This window comes from Haliotis asinina, chromosome 1, assembly GCF_037392515.1.
Source record: "Haliotis asinina isolate JCU_RB_2024 chromosome 1, JCU_Hal_asi_v2, whole genome shotgun sequence".
NCBI classification, from domain to species: Eukaryota; Metazoa; Mollusca; class Gastropoda; order Lepetellida; family Haliotidae; genus Haliotis; species Haliotis asinina.
Window position 1 is genome coordinate 63,260,127 of NC_090280.1, and position 10,288 is coordinate 63,270,414.

Sequence of the window (10,288 nt, forward strand, 5' to 3'; positions counted from 1 at the left end):
ATCTCTTTGCCAAAGACAAAGATGCTTGATCAGAGTGCAACATTCAAAGTCTTAGTAAACCCTTCACAGCCATTTGTGGGAATGACATTTTCCAGGCGTTTAATCTCAAGTGCGATGTCAAAGACCATTACCGAAATATGTCAAGTATTATAATGTTCCTGGCTTTGCTTTAAATTAACATTGATTTGCCGTTACATGTGTTTGTGACAAAGGTGTCAAGAGGCAATCCCATTGTCGCGAAAACCTGGTATCATCCCCATTTTTAGTGGTTCGTAACCACATCGATCCTCATGATTACGTCGGAATCATAAACTGCAGAGATTTCTTATAGATATGGGGTGGTTTAGTGGATATCACTTAGAATGAAAATTCTACTTCCTCGGGAAGCTGAAACTTCGAGGGATTCTATTTTCAGATCTACGTCTGTACATATTTCAAACACACCTTTCATTAAATCTTCACCTAATAACTATGGCAGGACATCTGGTTATTTTCATTATCGATATAGTCTGCGAAACTGTTTCAAGGAGGAAGAAAACTTATTTCAAAGAGCAGCCATAGATGGAGGACCAAGTATTATAGTACATCCTTTTCATATGTTTCTCCAAAGTTGTAAACGGCTAATACCTACATTACATTGAGAATCTCAATCACAATCAATGAGTATCAGATATCGTATCATAAATGATCATTTAGTAGTTATACCTATTTATTTTCCGAATTATTAATTCATATAAATCGCAGCAATCATTCGGCAGCATTTACGGTGAGGTAAAGAATCTAGACCCATGCGATGGAAAAATAGTTAGTCAAAGCAAGATATTATATGAATATGAACATATTTCATATTTTGACATTTTTTTTCAAGATGCAAGATACATTTTTACTTTGTCATTGTCTTACGTTTTCGTTTCTTCTTTCCATTACTGTCTTTGCGTCCTGCGTGACTGTTCTTGTCTTCTGTCTTGGTGTCCTCTCGTCTTGCGTGACTGTTCTTGTCTTCTGTCTTGGTGTCCTCTCGTCTTGCGTGACTGTTCTTGTCTTCTCTCTTGGTGTCCTCTCGTCTTGCGTGGATGTTCTTGCCTTCTGTCTTGGTGTCCTCTTCTCTTGTGCGGACGTTCTTGCCATCTGTCTTGGTGTCCCCTTGTCTTGTGTGGATTTTCTTTTCTTTTGTTTTGGTATCCTCTCGCCCTTCGTGGATGTTGCTGCCTTCTGCCCTAGTGTCCTTTCGTCTTGCGTGGATGTTCTTCCCTACTCTCCTGGAGCTCTCGCGTCCTGTTTTCTTCAGTTCTTTACTAGTACCAGTATATCTTGCGGTGTTGTCGCAAGTGACAACTGTGTGGATACCTCTGAGAGGTTCACATCCGCTAATACAAATCGTCGCGCACAGAACATTTTCACGTATTGAAGTTAAGTCAAACTGCCGAGCCATATCGCGTTTTTCAGTTGACACTGCAATGCCATTACAATCTACGTTTGCGCTCAATACGACAGAGACTGTGGAGATAATACATAGCGCGGCTACTTTCATCGTTAATGGTATGGTCTCAACAAAACCCAGGGTTTTAAGTCGTCAAAGAACACGCCTTTGCACTACGTGGAACTCTTATCAAAGCTGTTCCATGATTTTTTGTAATTTATGAATGATTTGGCGAAACTAATTGGTCTCTAAATTGTGTAATAGAATTTTAGACATGGACTTGTTAAATCAATAAATACCTTTTAGAGATTTCACACGTCATTTTTACATCAATGTTTCAAGCATGGTACCATTATGACGCTTGAATACACATTGAAATGTTTGGGGGGTTTACGGGAAATTAGACTCTTGAATTTTACAGCCTGATAATAGTGAGTGAAGGAATGTTCAAGTGGGTTGGTTATTGGGCAACTAGACTTATCACCGAGATAGGAAAAGAGGAGATAGGGGATATGAGATAAGAAAGCCTGTCTCTTTTAAACACAATTAAGCCACAGCACTGACAGAAATAACAAAATGGTCCTTAGGATAACCCTCTGTATTATCGGAAAACGGCGAGAAGTCAGGACAGATTGAGAAGAAAGTCAAACAGTTCAAAGACAATTAATCAGCTGACAGTAATGTTGACTTACACAGTTATACACCTGAATAATACTTGCAGTGGTCTAAGTGTAGCTCCGTGTGCAGGCAATGTGCCTTGATATAAAGCAGACCACATAGCTTCATTGTGGAGTTGCGATTAAGTATAATTATAAGCTGCTATGATGAAAGTTTATGTAAATTTAGTTTGTATTTGACGGGAAAAGTCCATTCTTCAACCTAATCATGTCATAAATATTAAGGGTGTTCACCTTGGCACTACAATCGCTTGGACTTTTAAATAGGTCATGTTTCTCCTGGCCTAAATGCTACAGAGGCGATGGGTCAAGTATATTTTCGTCACGTCAAAGACTAGGCTTCGATCCTCCTTATGAGTACAGTTTTTGAGAAGCCTATTTCATGCCTTCCCGTTGTGTTTGTGTTGATGTTTCTACAGCTTCGTAAATCCACACCCACTCACTCACCTGAATGCTACAAGTATGAATACTCCACTTCAAAAATGTCTGTTTGCTGCTGATCTTATAAAGCACGATGTGAAGATCATGAAAACCTGTCCCTGAATGTTTTTCATGTTGCATAATATTACCAACAAGAAAGCTCTCTTTTATGACATGAAACGGCAAGTGATGACGAGATGGACATAGCAGCACATCTCGGGGTTCATAATAAAATTAAAACTTTATTTCACAATGGTAGGACTGCTGCGTCATAATTTCCTGTTAGTGTAATGATGATTGCTATCCTTATACTATGCAATTATCACCACAAATGCGATAATTGTTCTACCAAACCTTAATATATGTCACAAAAGTGTGCGTTGTTATTCAGAGTAATAAAATTTTAATTACCGAGAGGATAAAAAATGGCAATGTCTGACCATATGATCTGTCATGTAAAATGTTTTATCCACCAGATTTATACTTTGAAGTAATTTTATGAATATCAATTTGGTAAGATTTCAAATCTTACTGGAGAACAATTTTAGATCTTCCTAATCGTCCCTTTTATACTGAGATGAATGGGTGATCTTTAAGTCTTTTATTTCCCAAATATAGTCAGTCTTGATTTCAATCAATAGAGTGGAACTCAAATACTTTTTAGAAAATGTGACGTATTTGTTCAAGGCCTTGCAATGGAATTGACACGGATCATGTACTGGCTATAAAGGCACTCCTCTACTTTCTAATCATTATCAAAATGCAATATGGAGACGTGTGATTCAGATGATACACATGGCATTATGTTACCGGAAACTTTCGTCAAGTTACCTTACCTTACCTTTATTAATGATTCTGAAGTGTTCCTATGAAGGGTGGTTGTTTGCAATGTTTGTTTAACGCTGCACTCAGCAGCAATATCTTTTAGCTAAATGACGGCAATCTGTAAATAATGAAGACAGGACCAGACGCTAAAATGATCAAGATTATAGGCATCGATCTACGCAATCGAGATCCAATGCACGATGGCTATATCAGCCAGCGAGCCTGACCACCCGATCCCGTTAGTCGCATCTTACGACAACCAATGCTTGCTGAAGACAGTTTCCAACACGGATCTTTACGGGCCGTTCATATGAAGGAAGAAATGTGGTCACCCAGAGTGTTTTCATTCCATTTCAACAATATAAATGGTTTAATATCTCCGATCAGTTGCTGCTGATCACTGAATTGTCTGGTCCAGACTCGATTATTTCCAGACCGCCACCATATAGCTGGAATATTGCTGAGTGCGGCGTAAAACTAAACTCACTTACTCACTCACTATGACAGACCTCATGATGGTTCCCCATTCTCAAGACAGCAGATAAAATAAATATTAAATACCGGTAATCATTAGTGACATATTACACACAAAAAGGTGCTTGACAGAATTATCCTTTATTAAAAATCTAAACCACAAAATTCCCCAGTCATTTACTTACCCCCATATGAAATCATCAATTACAAACATTACATTCTGGTTCATATTGGAATTGGAGAGTGTGTAACAATTTGATTGTTTGACAAATTAGATCAAATCCGTTTTTTTCCTCTCTTCATCCGAACTGTGAAATAACGGCATGCAATTTTTAGGTAATGTGGGGATATGTTAGCAAGTCAAGCATCCAGATCGGACATCTTCAAAAGGGCAAACAAATGCTTGTAACCAGTGATGCATTATTTTTAACTCCCCATGCATTTACAGCTGTTCCGGGTCGGCGAGGTAGCCAAGTGGTGAAAGCGTTGGCTTGTCATGCCGGAGACCTGAGCTCCATTCCCCATGCGTGTACAATGTGTTAAGCCCGTATCTGGTGTACCCACCCGTGATATTGCTAAAATCGGACTAAAACTAAACTCGCTCACTCACTACACATGTTCTAGAGACCAATTTCTGCCAAAGAACAGATAGCTTACTTCTTATCGTACTTTACACACTCTATTGCCATGTGTCCATAAGTGACCTTGACCCCGTTTTCGGTTAGCTTTCGGAACATCCAAAAACGCGCGTTTCGAAAGGATACAGGTGTTAAATACATTCCAAAAATCGAAAGATTTACAGAAAAACTCGCTCAGACATAATCGCTCACAATCTTCTTACAATATGTGCAAAATTTCTCTGTCGTTGTAACCAATGATTCTCTTTCCTTTCTTCAGTTTCATCTTCTCCTTGTATCTTGAACAGCCTGAAACAAAAGAAATACCGGCTAGTCCAGTCATGTACAGCATAACTCTTCGTCAAGTCAAGTGATTAAAGCGTTCGCCGGTCACACCGGAGAACAGGCTTCGATTCAACATATGTGTAAAGTGTTTGAAAACCATTTCTTCTATCTCACGCCGTGATATTACAGGAATATTGCGAATCGCGGCGTAAACACCAACTCAACCACTCACTCACTAGCCTCCCATGTTACGGTATTTGATGTAAATGTACGCGAAATTGTAGATGTTCCAAAACATTTTGTCAGACATAGAGAGGTGAAAAAAGTAAATATTTGACGGTAAGATCAATATAAATATTTAAAATTTACATTTCAGATTAAGTCTTGAAGAGATGCCAGGAAAACATGATGAATATAATTATTACAACCTTACCTTTTCGCTTCTTCCCCCTAATGTCTGAAGATCCCGCATTGGAACCAGTGCGTCTTACGTGCGCGTTCTTGCGTTCTATATGCTGGCGACGTACCAAGGCGTCTCTCCGTGATGCGGGACTGCCGCTGTTTCCAGAATCTTTGTCTGTCCGTGAGGTGTAGTTGCCAGTGCGTCCTGGATTTCTGTTTGTGGGTGATACGTGGATGCCACTGTTTCCTGGTTCTGCATCTTTCCGTGATGCGTGGCTATCGCTTTATCTTGTTTCTGCGTCTTCCCATGATTCTTGCCTGCTGCTGTGACCCGAATTCTGTATTTCTGTGATGCGTTGCTGCCAGTGTGTCCTAGCTGTTTCTGCATCTTTCCGTGTTGTGGCTGTCGCTGCGTTCAGTATCCATATCTTTAGGTGATGCGTGGCTACCGCTTTGTCCTATGTATGCATCTTTCCGTGATGTGTGACTGTCGCTGCGTTCAGTATCCATGTCTTTCCTTGATGCGTGGCTTCTATCGTTCTGTCCTGTTTCTGCGTCTGTCCATGATGCGTGGCTGCCGCTCTGTCCTGTTTCTGCGTCTTTTCGTGATGCATGGCTGCCACTGTGTCCTGTTTCTCCGTCTTTTCGTGATGCGCAGCTATCGCTCTGTCCTATTTCTGCCTCTTCCCGTGTTGCGCGGCTGCCGTTCTGTTCTGATTCTGTCCATGATGCGTGGCTGCCGTTTTGTCCTGTTTCTGTTTATTTCTGTGATGCGTGGCTGCCACTCTGTCCTGTTTCTACCTCTAGTCGTGTTGCATGGCTGCCGTTCTGTCCTGTTTCTGCGTCTGTCCATGATGAGTGGCTGCCGCTCTGTCCTGTTTCTGCGTCTTTTCGTGATGCGTGGCTGCCACTGTGTCCTGTTTTTCCGTCTTTTCGTGATGCGTGGCTATCGCTCTGTCCTATTTCTGCCTCTTCCCGTGTTGCGCGGCTGCCATTCTGTTCTGTTTCTGTCCATGATGCGTGGCTGCCGTTTTGTCCTGTTTCTGTTTATTTCTGTGATGCGTGGCTGCCACTCTGTCCTGTTTCTACCTCTACTCGTGTTGCATGGCTGCCGTTCTGTCCTGTTTCTGCGTCTGTCCATGATGAGTGGCTGCCGTTCTGTCCTGTTTCTGCGTCTGTCCATGATGAGTGGCTGCCGCTATGTCCTGTTTCTGCGTCTTTTCGTGATGCGCGGCTGCCACTGTGTCCTGTTTCTGCGTCTTTTCGTGATGCGTGGCTGCTATTGTGTCCTTCTTCTGCGTCTTCCCGTGATGTGTGGCGGCGGCTCTCTCCTGTTTCTACGTCTGTCTGTGATGAGTGGCTGCCGCTCTATCCTGTTTCTGCGTCTTTTTGTGATGCGTGGCTGCCACTGTGTCCTGTTTCTGCGTCTTTTCGTGATGCGTGGCTGCTGCTCTGTCCAGTTTCTGCCTTTTCCCGTGTTGCGTGGCTGCCGCTGTCCTGTTTCTGCATCTTTCTGTGATGCGTGGCTGCCGCTTTGTCCTGTTTCTGCGTCTTTCTGTGATGCGTGGCTACCGCTTTGTCCTGTTTCTGCCTCTTCTCGTGTTGCGTGGATGCCATTCTGTCCTGTTTCTGCATCTGTCCATGATGCGTGGCTGCCGCTCTGTCCTGTTTCTGCATCTTTCTGTGATGCGTGGCTGCCACTCTGTCCTTTTTCTGCGTCTTCCCGTGATGCGTGGCGGCCGCTCTGTCCTGTTTCTGCGTCTTTTCGTGATGCGTGGCTGCTATTGTGTCCTTCTTCTGCGTCTTCCCGTGATGTGTGGCGGCGGCTCTCTCCTGTTTCTGCGTCTGTCTGTGATGAGTGGCTGCCGCTCTGTCCTGTTTCTGCGTCTTTTTGTGATGCGTGGCTGCTGCTCTGTCCAGTTTCTGCCTTTCCCCGTGTTGCGTGGCTGCCGCTGTCCTGTTTCTGCGTCTTTCTGTGATGCGTGGCTGCCGCTCTGTCCTGTTTCTGCGTCTTTTCGTGATGCGTGGCTGCTGCTCTGTCCAGTTTCTGCCTTTTCCCGTGTTGCGTGGCTGCCGCTGTCCTGTTTCTGCGTCTTTCTGTGATGCGTGGCTACCGCTTTGTCCTGTTTCTGCCTCTTCTCGTGTTGCATGGATGCCATTCTGTCCTGTTTCTGCATCTGTCCATGATGCGTGGATGCCGCTCTGTCCTGTTTCTGCATCTTTCTGTGATGCGTGACTGCCACTCTGTCCTTTTTCTGCGTCTTCCCGTGATGTGTGGCGGCCGCTCTGTCCTGTTTCTGCGTCTGTCGGTGGTGAGTGACTGCCGCTCTGTCCTGTTTCTGCGTCTTTCGGTGATGCGCGGCTACCGCTCTGTCCTGTTTCTGCGTCTGTTAGTGGTGAGTGGCTGTCACTCTGTCCTGTTTCTGCCTCTTCTCGTGTTGCGTGGCTCCCGCTCTGTCCTATTTCTGCCCCTCTCCATGATGAGTGGCTGCCGCTATGTCCTGTTTCTGCCTCTTCTCGTGATGCGTGGCTGCCACTGTGTACTTTTTCTGCCTCTTCTCGTGTTGTGTGGCTGCCGTTCTGTCCAGTTTCTGCGTCTGTCGGTGATGAGTGGCTGCCGCTCTGTCCTGTTTCTGCCCCTTCCTGTATTGCGTGGCTACCGTTCTGTCCTGTTTCTGTGTCTGTCCATGATGCGTGGCTGCCGTTCTGTTCTGTTTCTGCGTCTGTCTGTGATGCGTGGCTGTCGCTCTGTCCTGTTTCTGCCTCTTCTCGTGTTGCGTGGCTGCTGTTCTGTCCTGTTTCTGTGTCTGTCCATGATGCGTGGCTGCCGTTCTGTTCTGTTTCTGCGTCTGTCTGTGATGCGTGGCTGTCGCTCTGTCCTGTTTCTGCCTCTTCCCGTGTTGCGTGGCTGCCGCTCTGTCCTGTTTCTGCCTCTTCTTGTGTTGCGTAGATGCCATTCTTTCCTGTTTCTGCGTCTTTCTGTGATGTGTGGCTGCTACTGTGTCTTTTTTCTGCGTCTTTCTGTGATGCGTGGCTACCGCTGTCCTGTTTCTGCGTCTGTCGGTGATGAGTGGCTGCCGCTCTGTCCTGTTTCTGCGTCTTTTCGTGATGCGTGGCTGCCACTGTGTCCTTTTTCTGCGTCTTCCCATGATGCGTGGCAGCCGCTCTGTCCTGTTTCTCCGTCTGTCGGTGATGAGTGGCTGCCCCTCTGTCCTGTTACTGCGTCTGTCGGTGATGCGTGGCTGCCGCTCTGTCCTGTATCTGCATCTTCCCGTGATGCGTGGCAGCCGCTGTCCTGTTTCTGTGTCTTTCGGTGTTGCGTGGATGTCGTTCTGTCCTGTTTCTGCATCTTCCTGTGATGCGTGGCTGCCGCTCTGCCCCGAATCTGCATCTTTCCGTAATGCGTGGCTGCTCCTGACTCTTACATTGGTTTCGTTGCCTGTGACAGGCGCATTGATGAAGCTGTGTTTACATCCGCCAATGCAAATCGTCGAGCATACAATATGTTTTCATATTGTTGTCAAGTCGAAACTTCGAGACATTCCAAACATTGCAATTGTCATTTCTTCACTATTACAATAAAAATGTGAACCCAATACTACGGAGAGTATTTTAGGAGATTCGTAAACAAACCTAAAAACACAACTACATTTGACTGCATCCTTCCCACCAAATCCCAGGGATAAAACTACTCTGAAAACAGCATTTCCCCTGTCTGAGATAAAAACACGACAGCTCATTTCGTTTATGGCTATCACAGTGTCTGAGTGGTGTAATAATTGCTTTCTATTGACAATTTTGTAATCATTTCAAATTTATGAATAATTTGTAGCATTAAGTTATCTTCAGAACTTGTAATAGAATTTAATCCATGCTCGTTATAATCAATAAAATTCCAACAGAATACCTTTCATAGAACGGTGACGCCATTTTAAAATAAATTATTCAAGTTGGGTATCAATAGAGGTATTGAGTAAAGGGTGAATTGTGTATGAATTGATCATTTCACTTCAAATAGATCATTAGATTTTTTCAGTCTGATAAATTCAGTTATTTAGGAACTACCAACAATACTGTAATCACGAAGGGCTTTCTTGAGTATTTCTTAAGTTTGTAAAGTTTTCGGTGAAACTTAATTAAAAAATAAACCGATATATATTGCTGGCTCTGGCTCTGGTCAGGTGGTACACATTGAACATATAATTTGTCGCTGTTTACTGGAAAATTCTCTCTCTCCTGTATGTTAGGCCTAATTACTGTGAATTTCAGAAAAAAGGTCGTGGTGGAAATGCACGTGCAATTAAACGTTTATAGAAATCATAGTTACTTGTGATGATTCAATGCTTTAATTTCATAGGCCATGTCGTGTCGTAGTTGGATCCATATACTGTACATAATATAGACAACAGAATTGCGCAGCAGGATTGTTTAGCGACTCAATAGCAGTGGTCGTTCGTGTAAAGCCCACATGCCTTGCTTCAGAAAAGGAAACGTTAAGAACGGGCGGACAAACAGACAGTCTGTCTGTTTCGCTAGCCGTAACCAATTTTGTGGACTTGACTATAGAACAATCCAAGAATATGAAATGCAAGACATTTGGTGGCGAATTATTAATAGCTACACCAAATCAGTCTAGATCTGGATATGCAAATGGGGCCGTTCGCTCAGAAGGAAAATAAGGTCAAGTGCGAGTTTATTTCAACCCCACGTTTTAAAAACCACTGATCATGCCAATGAGAAGCAACTAAGTACAGCGAACAGCGAGCCTTGTACGACTAGACCACAAGTGAGACGACTCTTCACCCCGAACAGCCAGCTTCGAACGACAGGAAAACAAGAGAGACAACTCTGCACAGCGAACAGTGAGCCTCGGGCGACTGGGCCATCACCTGCATCACGAAGAGCGGCTATTCGTCTCTTTCCGTCACACACAAGACTCATACCCCTCTCGTACACCATTATTGCCAAGAATCGTAGGAAAATTGCGCGTAGTAAAACGCATTTCAAAACATGAAAATGGCGGAACCGTTGAACTTTGAAACGTCGCTACACTACACAAAAGCACAACTTAAACATAAACTTTGAGCTAAAGGATGAACAACGATTTCCTTGATAAGAGTACTAGACTCTCCATGCCGGTTTGCGCTTAGACAACCAGTCGTAAACAT

General features: G+C 43.8%; 2 protein-coding genes across 2 annotated transcripts; both read right to left on the bottom strand.

Annotated features, from left to right (window-relative positions):
- Positions 1-883: 883 nt before the first annotated feature.
- LOC137274364 (uncharacterized) lies at positions 884-1,432 on the bottom strand. The gene has a single exon (XM_067807522.1). It carries the CDS (start codon positions 1,430-1,432, stop codon positions 884-886), a length of 549 nt encoding a protein of 182 aa, XP_067663623.1.
- A 5,056-nt stretch (positions 1,433-6,488) lies between these two features.
- LOC137274376 (filaggrin-like) lies at positions 6,489-8,511 on the bottom strand. The gene is made up of 2 exons (XM_067807533.1): positions 8,341-8,511; positions 6,489-8,303 (listed from the first exon to the last, which is right to left on the bottom strand). Exons 1-2 carry the CDS (start codon positions 8,509-8,511, stop codon positions 6,489-6,491), a joined length of 1,986 nt encoding a protein of 661 aa, XP_067663634.1.
- Positions 8,512-10,288: the final 1,777 nt, after the last annotated feature.

Coding starts and splice junctions, on each gene's coding strand:
- LOC137274376 (XM_067807533.1), bottom strand. CDS start 8,511: ATGCAGATTCGGGGCAGAGCGGCAGCCACGCATCACAGGAAGATGCAG. Junction 8,304..8,340: donor ACGCATCACCGACAGACGCA/GTAACAGGACAG, acceptor CATCACCGACAG/ACGGAGAAACAGGACAGAGC.
- LOC137274364 (XM_067807522.1), bottom strand. CDS start 1,432: ATGGCTCGGCAGTTTGACTTAACTTCAATACGTGAAAATGTTCTGTGC.